Raw genomic sequence first — 18441 nt, 5'->3', positions numbered from 1 at the left:
AATACTGTTTTCTCCATGCGGGAACTCCTTCGCCTTTATAATCGAATTTGGACTGACAGTACTTTTCCCAGACGATGGCGGGAAGCTATCATCGTTCCTGTTCCAAAACCTGGAAAGGATAAACATCTCCCCTCTAGCTATCGCCCCATTTCTCTCACGAGTAGTGTATGTAAGGTTTTGGAGCGTATGGTGAATTGCCGTTTAGCTTAGTGGCTGGAGTCCTGCAGTCTTTTAACACCTGCCCAATGCGGTTTCCGAAAGCATCGTTCTGCAGTTGACCATCTTGTTGCTCTCTCCACATGAACAATTTTCTCCGGAAACTCCAAACAGTAGCAATATTTTTTTATCTGAAGAGAGCATACGATACCTGTTAGAGGACAGGCATCCTCCGCACACTGTTCTCTTGGGGCTTTCGCGGTCGGTTGCCCCTTTTACTTCGCGAATTTCTGGCAAAGCGCACGTTTAAAGTGCGGGTGGACACTACTCTCTCCCGTACTTTCTCCCAAGAAAACGGGGTACCCCAGGGCTCCGTGCTAAGTGTTGTACTGTTTGCCATTGCCATAAATCCAATTATGGATTGTCTCCTTGCTGATGTCTCGGCTCCCTCTTTGTGGACGATTTTGCGATTTACTACAGCTCTCAACGGACCAGCCTTCTTGAACGACGTCTTCAAGGCTGTCTCGATCGCCTCCACTTTTGGAGCATCTAAACAGGCTTCTACTTTTCTGCCAGTAAGACCGTTTGTGTTAATTTTTGGCGTCGTATGGAGTTTCTTTCACCTTCCTTATATCTAGGACCTGTCAACCTTCCGTTTTCGGACGTCGCTAAATTCTTGGGTCTTGTGTTTGACAGAAAACTGTGCTGGTCCTCCCACGTTTCCTATCTTTCGGCTCGCTGTCTGCGATCCCTCGACACCCTCCGTGTCCTGAACGGTACCTCCTGGGGAGCGGACCGAGTGGTCCTTCTCCGCCTCTATTGCGCCTTAGTGCGCTCGAAATTGGACTATGGAAGCATAGTTTACTCCTCTGCTCAGCCGTCTATTCTTCGGCGTCTCGACTCTATCCACCACCGTGGATTACGTTTAGCGTCTGGAGCTTTTTACACCAGCCCTGTGGAAAGCCTTTATGCTGAGACTGCTGAACCTCCGCTGTCCAATCAGCGAGCTGTTCTTCTGAGTCATTATGCTAGCCATTTGTCTTCCATGCCTGCTAATCCGGCCCATGACATTTTCTTCGACACCTCCTTGGATTTAGGGTATGGAGGCCGCCCTTCCTCCCTACTAACACCGGGAGTCCGCTTCCATCAACTGCTCCATTCTTTTTCCTTCCGCTTTCCTAAAACTTTCTTGACAATTTGGGGTGCAGCACCGCCTTGGCTCCGTCCTCGGACCTGCCTGCTCCGTGACCTTTGTCAGTTTCCCAAGGATGGTACCCCGTCACTTGTTTATCGTCGAGCATTTTCTGCTCTTTGTGCACAAATGAAGGAAGCCACATTTATTTACACTGATGGTTCAAAAACATCGTCTGGTGTAGGGAGTGCCTATATTGTTGGCGACACCCCAAATCGATTTCAGCTTCCCGACCAGTGTTCGGTTTATACTGCGGAGCTTTACGCTGTTCTCCAGGCTGTCCAATACATCCGTCGCCATCAGCGGATTCAGTATATTATCTGCTCAGATTCTCTCAGCTCTCTCCTCAGTCTCCAAGCTCTCTACCCTGTCCACCCTCTGGTCCACCAGATTCAGGACTGCCTATGCTTGCTCCACTTGGGGGGCGTCTCGGTGGCGTTCCTCTGGATCCCAGGACACGTTGGTATCTGTGGAAATGAGGCGGCCGATATAGCAGCCAAGGCTGCAGTATCTCTCCTTCGGCCAGCTATTCGCACGATTCCCTTCGCCAATCTACGGAGTGTTTTATGTCGTCGTGTTGTTCTTTTATGGCACGCACATTGGTCGACACTTCCACATAATAAATTGTGGGACGTGAAAGCTCTTCCCTGTGCTTGGACCTCTTCCTCCCGAACTCGTTGTCGGGAGGAGGTAATTTTAACTAGGCTCCGGATAGGGCACTGTCTTTTTAGTCATCGATATCTTTTAAGCGGTGATCCTCCCCCACTCTGTCCCCACTGCTCTGTGCTGTGGACAGTAAGACACCTTTTACTTGAGTGCCCCTATTTTACTCCGTTACGCACCCGTCTACTGCTGTCGCCTGAAATATCGTCCATTTTAGCAGATGACACGCGCTCAGCCAATCGCGTTCTCGAGTTTATTAGTGTCAGTGAGATGACGTCAGTCATTTGGAGCTCTTTTTGGGGACAACCAACCCCTTTCTGTAGTGGTTTTTTAAGCTTTCCTTCTGCTTTTAGTTTCTCCAATTTTTGAGTTTCGTTCCCATTGCTGCTGGTTTCCATTTTCGTTTTTTACCTTTTCCTAAGTCACAGACCGGGCACTAATGACCATAGCAGTTTTGCGCCCTAAAACCAAAACAAAAAAAAAAACAAAAACATTTCTCATTTCAGGGCACAACGACAGGTAATGAAAGCCCTGGTGGAGAATGTCATTCAGTTGCTCCAGTCCTGGATGGTACTGAGCTACGAGGGGAATGCTCCTCTGAGGCTGGACTATGGGACTTTGGGAGGTGGTGGGAGACTGGAAAGATGAGGCACAGGAGAGTGGTTTTTGTACAAGGATGGGAGGATAATTACGGTCAGTGAAGGCTTCAGTGAGACCCTCGGTATATATAGAGGAGGACTGCTCATCACTACAGATGTGACGACCACAGGTGGCTAGGCTGTACGGAAGGTAAGGAATGGGTGGCAGCTGTCGAAGTGGAGGTATTGCTGGTGGTTAGTAGGTTTGATATGGACGGAGGTACTGATGTAGCCATCTCTGCGGTGGAGGTCAACATCTAGGAAGGTGACTTGTTGGGTTGAGTAGGTCCTACTCAGTGACCCCTCATCTCAATGACTGCTTCACAGCCTGTGCCATATGGATCCTTCCTACCAACACCAGCTTTTCCGAATTGCGCAGGTGGGAACTTTCCCTGCGGTACATCCTACGTTCCCGTAACCCTCCTGGCCTCAACCTTCGTTTGTCACTGTCCTCACCCCTCCAGCCCCCTCCCTGTTCCCATTTCAGCACTACACAACCGTCATTTCACCGCCACACCCAGTCTTTTAATTTATTTTTATTTCTCTCCTTTTCGCTACTTAACGCTTCCCCCCTCCGCACCTTCTCTCCTGCCCTCCGTCTAAACTGCAACACTTCACTGTGCGCCACTCCCACCATACTGTCCCTCCCCTTCCCCGCACCAGCCTCCTCCTTACCTTCACCCAGTCGCCACTCCCATCATGCACTGGTGCTGCTGCTCGCAATGTAGTTTCAGCTCCCCGACACTGCAGACGTGTGTGGAAGTTGCATTTGCGCGCGCGTGTGTGTGTGTGTGCGTGCGTGCGTGCGTGCGTGCGCACGCGCACGCCTACTGCTGACAAAAGGCCTTAATGGCTGAAAGCTACGATTCTGTGAATCTTTCTATTGTGCCTATCGCAACTCAGCATCTTCACTATGTGGTGAGTAGCAACTTTCCTTCTCTGGGATTGTTACATTCCATCCTGGACTTTCGATTGTTCAAAAATGTAGTTATACACAGTACACATATTGAAAAATAGTTGCCAAAACTGTTGGCACCATTCAGGTATTGCGATCTTCAGTGGTCAGCTGTTGGGGAAACCACTGTGCACAGATATTTCGTAAGTTCAAGTGCTGATGCATTATGGTGTGGACAGTGCCCACACTAATACCCAGTAACTGCTGGATCTCATTCACTGTGATTCTGCAGTTGTCCAAAGCTTAAGCATTCACTTCTGTAACCATTTCCGGCGATATGACACGATGAGCCTGTCCAGGACAAACATAGTCTTCCTGTGACTGGTGCCCCTCAAGGAATTGTTTGTGCTGTTCCACAACAGGTGAATGAATCAGACTGTACTCACTGTACACAGCCTTCATCCATCGATACATGACACGGCCTCCAACTTCCTCCGCCGCCAAAAATTGAATTACTCCTCATTTTTCCTGCTTACTTTCCTGCATGTTCAGTAGTGGATGATAACTTGTGTAACCATCTTCTCTTCGGCGTGACGCTACACTGGCACTATGCAACATCAAAAGGTGTGCACACGTCAGTCTCTACCAGTAGGTGGCGCCACCGTAACCACAGTTAGGTGGTTCCACCTTGTGTGTAAGGCAAAGGTAGACGCACTGACCAGGTTTCATTTGAATGAACCTCATATTAGTCAGGCTGCAGCAGTGACAATAGCATACTTCTCCAGCTGATCTTGATAACCGCCATTGCCATGGTGGTCCTAAGATATAGCCACAGCTATCAAGGAACACCACAGGCCGTTTCAATGGCACAAACGCCATCTCTAAGTGGGTAATTTAATAGCATTCAAGAGTGTCCTGGCGAAAAGCTGTTTTTAATAAAGAAAAGGAAGCAGGAGTGTTGGGAGCAATATGTCTCATCTATCCGATCTGACACTCCATCATCATAAGTATGCTTTGGCCATCCACCACCCACGACGGTCTTGGCAGCCTTGTCAATAGTAACATCTGCACTGGTACCATAGTACTTGCTGAAAGTTTTGTGGCACACTTTGCTGAATTGTCTGCTTGCAGTAATTGCCAACCTCCTTTCTTGACACCTAACTGAGCACTTCCCGCTATCCTTCCATGCACAGCATCTCCTTTAGTGAATTATAGTTTTGCAGCACTTTGGCAGAGTCTTGAGATAGGCCCCTGGACTCGACAAAATCCACAACCAATTGCTCAGGCATCTTTGTGCCAACAGCATGAAACATTTCCTCAGGCTTTTTAATCGTATTTTGCAGGAAGGAGAATTTCCCTCTGTATGACGGAAAAGTATTTCTATTCCTGTCTTGAAACTGGGAAAGGATTCACATATTTTAACTAACTACCAGCCAATCCCTCTGACGAATGGGCTTTGTATAAGCTATTCGAATGAATGGTCAACCACTGTTATTGTTGGCACCTTGAAGCTGTAGGGTATGTATCACAATTCCAAATTTCTGGTCCAACATAGATCATCTGCTTCACCTGGAAACTACAGTGTGCAGTGCTTTTGCACATTGCCAACATCTGATTGTTATGCTCTTTAACCTACAGAAGGCATACGGTACCACTTTGTGACATCACATCCTATCTACACTGCACGAGTGGGATTTACGGGGCAGTTTACCCATTTTTATCCAGAATTCCCGATCCCTCTAACTTTTTAGGTTCCTGATAGGTTCGACTTGTAGTAACCAATATGTTCATGAAACTGGAGTCCCTCAGGGAACGGTTCTGAATATAACGCTGTTCTCTATCACCGTAAATGGTATCGTAAATGCATTAGGCCCCACAGTCTGTGTGTGACTCTATGTAGGTGCTCTTTGCCCATACTATGCCACTGCATCAAAGCACACCACTGAGCACCAACTTCAGGGGGCTGTCATGACTGGGCCCTGAATCACACCTATCAATTTTCTCCTGCAAAATCATGAGTTGAGCATTTTTGCAAACTCCGGACTGTACACCACGCACCCAGAAATTTATCTTGGTGATCAGTTTCTTGAAGTCGTTGAATATTTTCAATTCTCAGGTATTTTATGTAACAACAAGCTAACTGGGCTGTCACTTGTCTGCCGGCTCAAGGCAACTTGCGTGAAGGAGCTAAAGCTCTCCATTTTCTTTGTGACTCCTTGTCGAGTGCGGATTACATAGTTCTTCTGAGATTATACAAAGCATTGATTTTATCCCACTTAGATAGTGGATGTGTTGCCTATGGATTGGCTGCACCATCCGTACTTAGCTTGCTGAACCCTGTTCACCACTCTGGCGTGCAATTGGCAACCCTGTTGACAGCTTTCTGGTGGAAACCAGTGTCCCACCACTGCAGGTTAGACGACAGCAGCATCTGGCCAATTATAGTCACAACCTGTCAGATGCCTACCGTATTTACTCGAATCTAAGCCGCACTCGAATCTAAGCTGCACCTGAAAAATGAGTCTCGAAATAAAGGAAAAAAAAAATTTCCCGAATCTAAGCCGCACCTGAAATTTGAGACTCGAAATTCAAGGGGAGAGAAAAGTTTTAGGCCGCACCTCCAAATTGAAACAAAATTGGTCCATTGTAATATGAGACACAATTTAGGTCGAACGAATGACGATACAGCTACAGTAGTTTGGTTCGAGTCGTAAGCTTAGCAGTTAAGCTTTACCAGTTAGCCATTGCTATGCGTCAGGCGCTCCGTCCGTATTTATACGAGTACCCTTCCTTTTTCACGTGCTTCGTCTGGTTTGATTTGATTGCTTATTTTGCTTTGATCTGATAAGTGCTGTTTTCTCTGTTATAGGTGTTTATGTCACTCTAAGCTGAAAATGCATTACTGTAATGTGTCATGCATTGTTTGTCACATTCTGATAGTGCGTGTTTATGGCCTGTCGCCGCTCGTGGTATGGCTTGCTTTTGTGCGCGCTACCGCCGCTTACAATATAAAAAAAAGTGAGAGAGGAATCATCTCATTAGCGAAACAATGGCAAGAGACTGCTATTTGTTGTTACTTACACTGCTGCTTTCTTTGATAATGATCAACAAGAACCAAATAATACACTGCGTATGATAGAACATGTTCTGAACGAGAGTTTGGCGAAAATTATTCTCCGTTTGAAAATCATTGCGGCTGTTTCTTTAGTACATCAAATTCTGCACAGAAATTAGAGTCATCTTAGATTTAAGAATCTAGTCAGTTGCCGTGCTTCATTTCTGACTGTATCACTATTAGGCATAAGAATAATACGAATATAAACATGACACAATACGTATATTCTTCCGCGTTTGCTGTTGTCTCACTCTAGTTTCATAGTTTATTAGGCAGACAGAATTTAAATGAGATAGCAGCAAACACGAAAGAATACATGGCAAAATGTTTATATTCGTATTATTCTTATGGTGAAGAGAATACTGCTTGTGATTCACATTTCATCAGGTTCCTATTAGCAACCATCTCTTCTCACAGGTAGGAAAAAATTCAGAACGTAAAGTTGGCCGTATTGATAAACATCCCAAACAGTCTTGCCAGTAGGATTTTCGTAGTACATTGAAATTCTGCTACATTCCAAGATGAATAATACGGAATTTGTATTTACTTCGTTGGATAACGTATGAAAATGCAGTGGTCGAAACTCGAGGCGGAGAAAAAAAGCTCGTTTTCCACCTTTTTTTTAATTTATTTACTGACACAGAGGTTTTGGCACCAGTATTTATCTTTGTGCCTACAAAGCATGCCTGTGTAGCGCTACATATATTCGACAGCAGAAGTTAGTTGTGGCAGCACCTACCAACATTTTTCAGAACTTCCGCTTACTTTGCACTCGATTCTAAGCCTCAGGCGGTTTTTTGGATTACAAAAACCGGAAAAAAAGTGCGGCTTAGATTCGAGTAAATATGGTACTCGTCCATGTCACTCAACTCTGTTCTACAGCCAACAGTTCAGACTGTTTTCACACTGCCCAAAATTGGGTAGACCAGCTGAGATCCAACTAGATACTCTACTGAATGATCTCCAACAGCCTCCTCTAGTCTGTTTTCCTAGGTCTCCCTCTTGACACTCCTCCGTGAGCTGTACAATTATTCTAATTTGGTGTGCATCTACACTGACACATAAAAATTCAATGAAAGGAATGGTTACTCTTTTGGACATGCAATGGGACATGGGAAGCCCACTTGGCCAAGTGCCTGCAGTGTGTAAGCTGCAGAATTATTTGGCATATCTCAGGCTTTCCGGTACATCAAATCCCTGGAATACCAGGGACAGACTTGCTATTACAACTTTGGTGCAATATTTTGAGGCACCGGGAATTGGAAAAGCAGACTATTATGACCCAAACCAAGTTAAGAGTGATGAAGGGGTCCACTAACATGTGGCGTACATCTTTCCGGGCCTCCCAGAAAGATGCCATTTTGCTGACTGTACATCGGCCACATGAGATTCACCCATGAGTTCCTTCTGCATCTGGAGGATCCTCCTCACAGCAGTTGCGGTAGTCTGCTGACGATAGCACATGTTCTTGTTGCGTGTGCCCTGCTGGCCAATCTGCGACATTCTTTCAGCTTGCCTACCTCACTACCTCAGATGCTTGCAGATGACAAGACTGCCACTACCAAAGTGTTGCATTTCCTTAGGAAGATATAATACTCCCCCACTTTCAGTGTTAGGATTGGTTGTGGGCGGAGGGGCGGGGGGAGTGTGCCTCCTTCTGTGGCGTGTACCCCCATGCGACTGCAGGTTAATTTCTTCCTCCCTTACTTTGACATGCCTTTAGACCCTCTTGTGCAAGATGGTGACTGGATTATCCCTGTTTTCTTTTACTTATCATATTACAACTGCTGTCCCACTCTTTTTTAAACTCTTTGACTTGCTTGTATAGTTGGAACCACCAAGCCCGCACTGTTTTTACCTTTTTACATGTTTCTCTTATTTAATGAATGGACTGATGGTCCAGTAGTTTAATAGCTTTAAACACATCATCATCCTTACATAAGTGTGTGTAATATATACTACTGAATGCAGTGGAGGGAAAGCTATGTTCATTGATGTGAATTTTTGTTGTTCCAGGTTGCAAAATGTGCGATAAAGGTGGAACTAGTGAATGACAATTACACTGAACTGAAAGGAGAAATTGCAGGTCCTCCAGAAACACCATATGAAGGTGGAACCTTTGTTTTGGAAATAAAAGTACCAGAAACTTATCCATTTAATCCCCCAAAGGTATTTTTGTGTACTAAAAAACTGTATTTTTACCTGGAATGATATGCACTAGTTCAATACAAAAGCAGGCTAAGGTGTTATGTTTTCAGTTGATGCTTAGTTTACATGCTTATGATTATAAGGGCCTCAGCATGGACAGGTCTGGTGGCAAGTGGGTTGGGAGAGAAAAAAGACATAAGGAAAGATTGGATGGCATGAAGGTGGATAGGAGCAGAAGAATGGAGATTGTGACACCCCAGTGACAGGTTCTCACTCAGGAATGGTAGGGGATGTTATAGGAAACAACACAGAAAATAGTGTGATATAAGCATAAAACTACAGTTTCCATATGCTTGTTTCAGAGAAGCTGGTTGGTATGATCCACATGTTACATGTGAAGCAGCTATTGTCAAGCTGCCTCATGCCATAGTGTGGCAGTTACGGTTCTCAACCGTATTCAGTTGGTTTGACTCATATGATTTTGTAAAAGATCGTTGCCAAAGATCTTTTGGAAAACACTATTTATAAAATAAGTTAATAAATAAATAAATAATAAAATAACTATTTCTAAAATTCTTGATAGTGTACTGAGTGCTTTAATAATATCTTTTGTAAAAGTTGTCCCTGCTTTAATATTAAAGTGATATTAAACAAACTGTACAATATAATAAGGGGTATAGTGGCAGTACAGAAGCTGCACTATAGCAGGGCAGCAGTGTTGATATGTAATATGGTTATTTTCAAAAGTATCCCTTCTACTGATAGTACAGGATTTGTTGCTGACAAGATTGAACTGTTCTTTCATAGTTATGTAATATATAGCATTTAAAAAATGGGAAATCCAGGATGGAATGTAACAGGATTATGAAAAGGATATTTGCTGCTCATCAAATAGCGGAGATGCTAAGGCACAGAGAGGCACAGCTGAAAGATTGTTGGAAAGTGAACTTTCAGCCACCAAGGCCTTCATCAAAAATTAGAGACACACACACACACACACACACACACACACACACACACACGACCTCAGTCTCTTGACAGCTGAAGCCAGTCTTGTGAGCAGCAGTGCTTGATGAGAGAGACAACCGTGTTTTTGGGTAAGGAGGAGGCTAGGGCGGGGTGAGGGTTGCAGGCTAAGAGTGGGGGACAGAAAAGTGCTGCTTGTGGGAGCATACAGGAATGAGGTGGAGAGTGGGTAGGGCAGCTCAGCTAGGTGCAGTCAGGAGGTTTGGCGGGGTTGGTGAGTTAGCTTAAAAGAAGGAGAGAAGTAAAAAGACTTGGGGTGCATTTGTGGAATAGAGGGCTGTGTTGTGCTGGAATGGGAATAGGGAAAGGAGTAGATAGGTAAGGACAATAATTAACGAAAGTTGAGGCCAGGAGTGTTAAGGGGAATGTAGAATATATTGCAGAGAGAGTTCTGACCTGCGTAATTCAGAAAAGCTGGTGTTTTTGGGAAGAATCCATATGGCACAGGGTGTGAAACAGTCATTGAAATGAAGAATATTGTGTTGGGCGGCGTGCTCAGCAGTGGAGCTGTTCCATCTATTTCTTGGCCACAGTTCGTCAGCCAAGAAAACTGTCTGCTTGACTGACTGTTCAAAACCTCTTTTTCTCAAAACCCCTTTTTCACGGGTATGGATAGATGCTGGAAAACCCTTTGCTGAGCACGCCACTCAACATGACATTCTTCATTTCAGCAACTGTCACACCCTGTGCCATCTGGATCTTCCCAACAACACCAGCTTTTCCAAATTATGCAGGTGGGAACTCTCCCTGCAATATATCCTACATTCCTATAACTGTCCTGGCCTTAACCTTCTTTAGTCATTATACTCACCCACCTAGCCCCTTCTGTGATCCCATTCCAGCACCATACAGCCCTCTATTCCACCAACACACCCTCAATCTTTTTACTTCTTTACTTTCCCGCTACGCCCCCCTTCCCCCCCTGCCCTCTGTCTAGTCTCCCAACCTCACCTAGTTTCCCTACCAGCTTTCTATCTTGTCCCTGTACGCTCCCACCAGCAGTACTTTTCCATCCCCCACCCCCACCTCTACCCCCACCCTGCTCTCCCTCACCCTCCCCGCCCGAGCCACCTCCTTACCCCCACCACCCAGTTGCCTCTCGCATCAATTGCTGCTGCTCGCAGTCTGGCTTCACCTGCCAGAGACTGTGGTCATGTTTCCGACAGTCTTTCTGTTGTGCCTATCTGTGACTCGGCCTAATATAGCAACTATCATTTTCATAATATTGTTATATAGAATTGAAAGTTGTATGTGTGGATATCTGATAATGGATAAATTGCAAAACATATTATGTGAGCAATAAAGTCATTCCTTGCCTGATGCTTGATTTTTACCATTGCAACACAGTCTTCTTAAATGCAGAACTACTGGTTGTTTTAATTTTAAGTTTGATGTCAGATAACAAGTGTCGGAAGAAATATTTTTTTCATATAATATAATTTCAGATTAACAATTTTCGGATTGTTTCCATCACTAGTACTGTGAAACCTTGCTTCTTGCCAAATACCATTGATTCTAGGTCAATGGGAAATACCTTGTATGTTTTGATGAGTGAGTTTATGAGTATCAAAATATGTGACATAACTGGCTGTATCTTTTGATTGTATTGACTTATAAATTTCAATCTTTGAGACTGCGAAGGAACCATGAACCTCAGTTTGTGACATAAATTTCAACTTGAATCATCTATCCATACCCGTGAGAAACGGGCTTGGAACAGTCAGTCAGGCAGACAGAGGGACAACAAAGTTGTCCTATAAGAGTTCTGTTTTTACAGATTGATGGATGGAACCCTAGAAAGGAGGTCAATCAGTTACAGCAGAGTAGATATCTACTGCAGATGGCAGTCCATCATTTCTGGTCTGTAACTTCATCTTCCACTGCTGTCAGCTTCACTTCTTTAAGAATTGTTAATACTCAATACTTCCATTGCATCCTTAGACATCCCTTTAGCAGCTTCAGAATGGAGGACTTTCTATGGGAGGAAGTTATTGGCTCACAGGATGTGGCCAAACCGCTGTAGCATCTTTCGTTCTAATAGTTGGCCAATGTGTGGTTTTCCAAAATGCTGGTGCAAATCATCTTTCATTCTTCATTCGCATTTACTTTCTGTGGTATTTTGGAAGGATCCATAGATCTTTTGAGTTACTTTCTTCTCAAAGTTACAGATTGCTTCTTCAAATGTTGCTGATGTCACCCAGGTTTCACAACATGTAAAAGTACCAGCCGTACTAGTGTTATGTATGGCCGAATCTTATTCTTCTGTGACCTCAGCTGTGACTTGAATTAATTTTTCTGACTAAAGAAAATTTTATTAATGTTGATTATTTATTGATGCAGTTTTTTTGTCACTTCGCTTATTAGTCAGTATGGAACCCCCAGGTACTTGAAGTCTTTAACTTGTTCAAAGGTATGCCCATCAACAACAATGTAAGGAAAGAGAGCTTGACATTGTGACACAACAAGATATGTGGTTTTATCGTCATTCACCACAAGCCCAGTTTCCACGTATTGTGGAGAAATTGGGAAGTATCAGCACGTTCTTACTCCAGGGTATCACCAAGAATCTCATCAGCGGCAGCAAATCCCAGGATTGTGTGTGCTCCCTTCATCTCCATTTCGCTGCTTCAAGCATTATAACAGCTTACTTTTTTCAAGCTCAAGTTGAATAGTATTGGTGCCAATGTATCTCCTTGTCTCATTTCATTTCAGTTACTTAATGGTGGTGGTAGTTAATTGTCCACCTGTATTTGACAAGTTGATTGAGAGTAGCAAACTGGAGTTGGTTGGAGTTTTTCTGTGGGATGTGAAATTCCTCAAACATTTTCCTCAACATGGAGCATTCAATCCTATCATAAGCTTGCTGGAAATGGAAGATGACATGTAATTCCCAATCAGACATATAAAATTTTTGTATCAACTACTTCAAGGTAAATATGTGGTTAGTAGTTGACTGTCCAGGGACAAAATCACATTGATAGAGGTCTAAAATTCCTTCAGCCAATGTTTCATGCAGTTTAACAACAGCATTGTAAAGACTTTATAACCAATTGCAAGTAATGAAATCCGTTGATACTTGGATACTTGTGCAGCATCACCCTTCTTGAAGATGGGACATGTAATTGCTCCCTTCCATTCTACAGGAATTATTCCTGCTGTCCATAATGTACTCAGAGCATCCAGCAATGTTTCATCTCCCAGGCGGTGCACCTCAGCTGTGATACCACTACCTCCTTGTTCTTGAGGGCCTTTAGCACAACACTGATTTCAGGCATTTCCACTCTATCAAACTGGGCCTGTATCTGTGTTTCCACCACTGTTGGAATGCCATGATTCAGTAAGTTCTCAAAATGTTTTTAAAATAGTCTTGGCAGCTCCAATGGTGGTACGACTTCACCTGTCACATTCATCAGACCCAGTGTATGTTGTTGGTAGATACCCCTGGCAAATCTTGGGACCCAGAAAAAGAAGTGTGATGGCTTTGATTCTTTGACTGCTATGAACTGACTTTCATGGTGTTCCTTTTTCTTCTCCCTTATGGACTGATGGGTGTTAATGCCTCGCCTTATAATAAGCCATCATTGCATCTTACAAAAGTTGTTCTAGCTATTTTAGTGTCTTCACTGATCTGGTCTCTACAGATTCCCTGCATTTTGGATGGCAAATGAGCTTTTCAATTGCACTCGTTAGCACTGCATTCAGTGATGCTAGCCGTACACCTTCCATGTTTTAGGATACTGTGATGTTGTATGTTGTTCTGTAGTTTTATATTGACAGTGCTGTCTCACTTCTACATCTTCCAATTTATCCTTATCAAAGTGGACCATCCTTTCAGCATTACTTTGTTACTTGATAAGACAGTTTCAGACATAGTTCAACTACCACCATAAAATTTCTGATTTCATATCTGCCCCACAAAAAGTTTATGCATGTTCGATACTGCTATGATGTCCTCAACCAGAACATGGTCGATCTGGTTCATCATACTTCCGTCTGGAGATATCCAGGTAACATTATGTGCTAATTTTTGGGGGAAGTACATGCTTCTAATGGTCATTCACCTTGTTTTGGCAAAGGTAATCAGCCTGACACAAGTATCTCTGCTTGTTTCATGGCTACTATCAGGACCAGTTGTTGGACAGTACTAATCTTCTCTTCCCACTTGGGCATGAAATCTCCTATTACCAACTGAATTAAATGTATTGGTAGTCTGACTACTGCAGTTTCTGTGTATTTGCAGATAAAATCTGATGATAATTCTCTGAGTATCATAAGTTGAGTTTAGTGTTGAAATAGTATGAAGTGTCTGTAAATTCTTTTCTTTATAAGTAGAACAAACAGCAAAAGAAACACCTTGTGACAGTAGTTTTTCCTTGCATTAGAAAGCTATGATTCAGTTAGTATTTTGTGTGTAGATATGATGTGATTATCAGCAGTCACCTAGAAAGAGGAGGGAGACAACTTGATATGTATGTGCTAGAAGTGAGTGACAACAGATTGAGGAAAAAGGTTACAGATAGTATTTAAATTCTCTAATATTATGATGCCAAACAAGACAGCTGTGAGGGCCGGCTGTGAGTCGTGCTTCGGTAGCTCAGATGGTAGAGCATTTGCCTGCGAAAGGCAAAGGTCCCGAGTTCGAGTCTCAGTCGGGCACACAGTTTTAATCTGCCAGGAAGTTTCATATCAGCGCACACTCCGCTGTATAGTGAAAATTTCATTCTAGAAACATTCCCTGGGCTGTGGCTAAGCCATGTCTCCACAATATCCTTTCTTCCAGGAGTGCTAAATCTGCAAGGTTCACAGGAGAGCTTCTGTGAAGTTTGGAAGGTAGGAGACGAGATACTGGCGGAATTAAAGCTGTGAGGATGGGGCGTGAGTCATGCTTGGGTAGCTCAGTCGGTAAAGCACTTGCCCGCGAAAGGCAGAGGTCTCAAGTTCGAGTCTCGGTCCGGCACACAGTTTTAATCTGCCAGGAAGTTTCATATCGGCACACACTCCGCTGTAGAGTAAAAATTTCATTCTAAGTAGTGGTTTGATTTTCAAATTGCTGCTTGTATTGGCACCAAATAGTCGTGTGAGACAGTCCTTCATTGGCTTGGCAATGCATTCTCCTCCGCTCTTATAAAGGTGTGCTTCAGCATCTTTTTCCAGAATAGGCACATCTCTTCACAATTAAAATCCTGTTGCGGCAAATAACCCTCAGAATCTACGAGCCTCTGAAGTTGCTGATGAAGTTCTCTGCTGCCTTTGTGTCAGAACTGGGTGCTTCACCTTGCCTCAAAAGCTGTAGATGATGTTTCTTCTCTTAAACTTTTCGAATCACCCACGGATTCCCTTAAACACTTCTTCAGCCACTGATGGGCCTGGCGTCTTCTTAATGAGGATCATTGAAAATCATTCTCACCTTCTCGCAGATGACATTCTCGTTAATAGTGTCACCTTGCAATTGCTTTTCATTTATCCATATAAGGAGCAACCTGTCGACTTTGTCCAGAGTACGAAACTGTTGTTTAGGTACTCTTGTCACTCCATTTGAAGCAGCTGTCTCTTTAATCTTGTCCGTGTTCCTGAGGGTGGTGCAAATAGTTGGTGTAGACTGATTGTATGTGTGTGCTAAATCAGCAACCCTCTCACCACATTCTCATTTTTTTAATGATTTTACATTTCACTTCTAAGGTAATTTTCTTTCTCTTATATTCATCTTCTTGTGACTTTATCTTCAGTGACATATCAACGAAGGTTATTAAAATTTGCATACAAAAACTCTGTGTGATCACAAGTCTAGAAAAATGTGTGATCACAAGCTGTACTAAGATGGTAGCAGAAAGAGCACTAAATCCAGATTGCAGTACGTACTTACGACATTGTTCATATGCCGCTGCCGACAATGAAAGATGTTCGTGTCATTGAACATCTCCCCTGCTGCGCGTGAACAGCTGGTTATGTTGCTTTAAATTGTTGTCACTCATTATGCGAAACATTGCTTGTTAAGTGAGTCATTTTTTTAGAATTTGTTTTGCTTGTTATGTGAATTGCGCATTATGGGAGGTGTTTGTTAAGCAAAGTGCCACTGTACGTTGATAAAAAATATAAAAGTTAGTATGTAGCGTAATAGCAAGAAGGCATTTAATGATTTACTGAGTGATAGCTACTTAGATTAAGAAAAATTTCATTACTTGTAATTTAACAACATTATCTGGGAAAAATACATATTCTATCCATTCTGCAGGCATATCCTGCGGCATTAGTATAAAAAAAAAAAAATCACCACATGTATAGAGAGATTGCAGCCAAAAGTATTCAGAATTGGTATTCTGAACTTTTGCAGTAGGGAGGGTTGTACTTCAGAATGCAACACATTAGACATTGTCTGTGCCAACACTGGAAAGCTGTCATACCTTTTGGTTATTATGAGCATCTCTGATGGATCATCAAGTTCTATTTTCTCACAGTAGAGTGTAAAGTCTGGCATCCACATTCAGCCTGGACACTTTTTTTCATAGTGGCTTAGTATGCTACAACATCAATTTTAATCCAAGCAGTTCTTGTTCTCTTGATGTAATGCATGATTTTAATGTGTTTGACAACATCCCTGTTTCCAAAACGATATTTTATCTTGAAGACTTGTCACTATAGCCACAGGAAAATTTCCAGTGCAGAACCCTGATGTTACAAAGATACCAAGCTGTACAGTATTATTGTCTATTTTGTAACTATATTAGTATTATGAATAAAAATTGTTCGGGTTTCCAGGTGCATCAAGTGATTAGAATTGCACAAGCTTTCGGCCAGGTACTCCTTGGCCATTGTCAAGTGCTATGACTGCCAGTGGGCTGCTGGTATATTCTCATATACAGGGTGTCCCATTTATCTTGACCAACCTAAATAACTGTTTGTCCAGATGCAAATTACAAAATGTTTCAAGCAAATGTTCTTCAGCTGTCAGGGGGACATCAATCAGCAGGATTGCCTTCGTTGGAGCTCTTTTCTTTTTTACAGTTAGTACAGAAGTTTTGTCTTTTTAAATACTGTTGTATAGAGTAGGCACACAATAAAGGCTGTCCTTCCTATAAAATGCATCGATATAACGTTTCTTTTATTGTTGTTGTTGAAGGTAGTAAAATTGCTACCCAGGCAGTGGAACTGTACAGAGCGATATCCAGACAAGAACCCATCTCCCCGATGGATGTTTTTTCGTCTTATTGCGACGCTTCAGGAAACAGGAAGTTTCAACCCGCAACAACGCAATAGTCGTAGCACTCGTACAGATGAAACAGCCGAAGTTACTGTTCTCGCCTCTGTTGCTATGAATCCACATGTGAGCACATGACAGCTTGAACACGAGATTGGCATTCCTAAAACCAGTGTACATCTTATTCTTATTTGTCACCGGTTCCACCCTTACCATGTACACCTACATCAATAATTCCATGGGAATGATTTCCAGAATCGTGTACAGTTCTGTCAGTGGGGACAGCAGTAAATCCTCGCTAACCCAAACATCTTCTCCAATGTTCTATTTACCGATGAATGCTCCTTCTCAAACAAAGAGCAGGTAAATACAAGGAACATGCATTATTGGTCCAGCGACAACCCACGATGGCTTAGACAGGTGGAACATCAGCATCAATGGAGAGTTAACGTCTGGTGTAGGATGCTTGGTGCCAAAATTATTGGCCCTTATTTCATCAATGGTAGTCTAAATGGCACAGAGTATGCCAACTTCCTCAGATGAATTATTCCTCCTCTTCTGAATGAAGTGCTGCTAAGAACCAGATTGCTTATGTGATATCAACACGATTGGGATGTCCAGCACATAATGCCTTGCATTCACGTCGTGTTCTGAATCAAAGGTGTCCTACCAGATGGATTGTTAGAGGAGGAACAATTACTTGGCCTGCTAGGTCTCCGAATTTAAGTTCTCTGGACTTCTTTCTTTGGGGATGCATTAAAGATGTTGTCTATCATGATATTCCAACAACTCCAGAGGACATGCAAGAACGTATCATGCTTGCTTGTAATTCTCTTCTGCAGGCAACACCGGACGCAGTAAATAATTCTTTCATTCAACAAGTTCACCAGTGTACCGGTGTCCAGGGTCACCACTTTGAGCACCTTTGAATGTTCTAGTCCTGGGCAATGGTACAGGAGAGTCAAAGTCAATTTTCTGTTATGTTTTTACTTGGCTTTCAGTTGTTTTCTGACAACTTCAGCAAGTGGATGAGTTTGTGATCCCCAGCTCAAAGCCAGTGTTGTGTTATGTAATTAATAATGTTGTGTTTCAGTGAGTGGTACACTGTGATACATTTTTGAATAGGTCTTTAGGAGAGGAAATGAATTACTGAATAAAAAATACAGGATGCCATTTAAAAAAGTCACACTGCTGTTTATATCTTTGTAAAAAACAAAGCTACACCGAAGGCAATCATGCTGATTGATGTCCCCCTGATGGCTAAAGAACACTTGCTTGAAACATTTTGTAATTGCATCTGGACAAACAGGTATTTAGGGTGGTCAAAATAAATGGGACAACCTGTATACTATCTTCTGGCTGTGAAGTCACTAGTGCATGTGACATCACCATAGGTGTGCATATATTGACTCG

The 18441-nt window shown here is 43.0% G+C and overlaps 1 protein-coding gene across 1 annotated transcript in view; it reads left to right on the top strand.

The window, feature by feature from the left end:
* LOC124795400 (ubiquitin-conjugating enzyme E2-22 kDa) overlaps positions 1–18441 on the top strand; it is a 109364-nt gene that overhangs the window by 28997 nt on the left and 61926 nt on the right. The window contains exon 2 of the mRNA XM_047259416.1: positions 8676–8828. Coding sequence (XP_047115372.1) covers positions 8676–8828 — 153 coding nt within the window. The remainder of the gene's footprint in view (positions 1–8675; positions 8829–18441) is intronic.

This window comes from Schistocerca piceifrons, chromosome 4 (assembly GCF_021461385.2).
Source record: "Schistocerca piceifrons isolate TAMUIC-IGC-003096 chromosome 4, iqSchPice1.1, whole genome shotgun sequence".
NCBI lineage: Eukaryota > Metazoa > Arthropoda > Insecta > Orthoptera > Acrididae > Schistocerca > Schistocerca piceifrons.
Note: the sequence above shows the minus strand (reverse complement) of the source record. Positions and strands in the feature narration are given on the sequence as shown.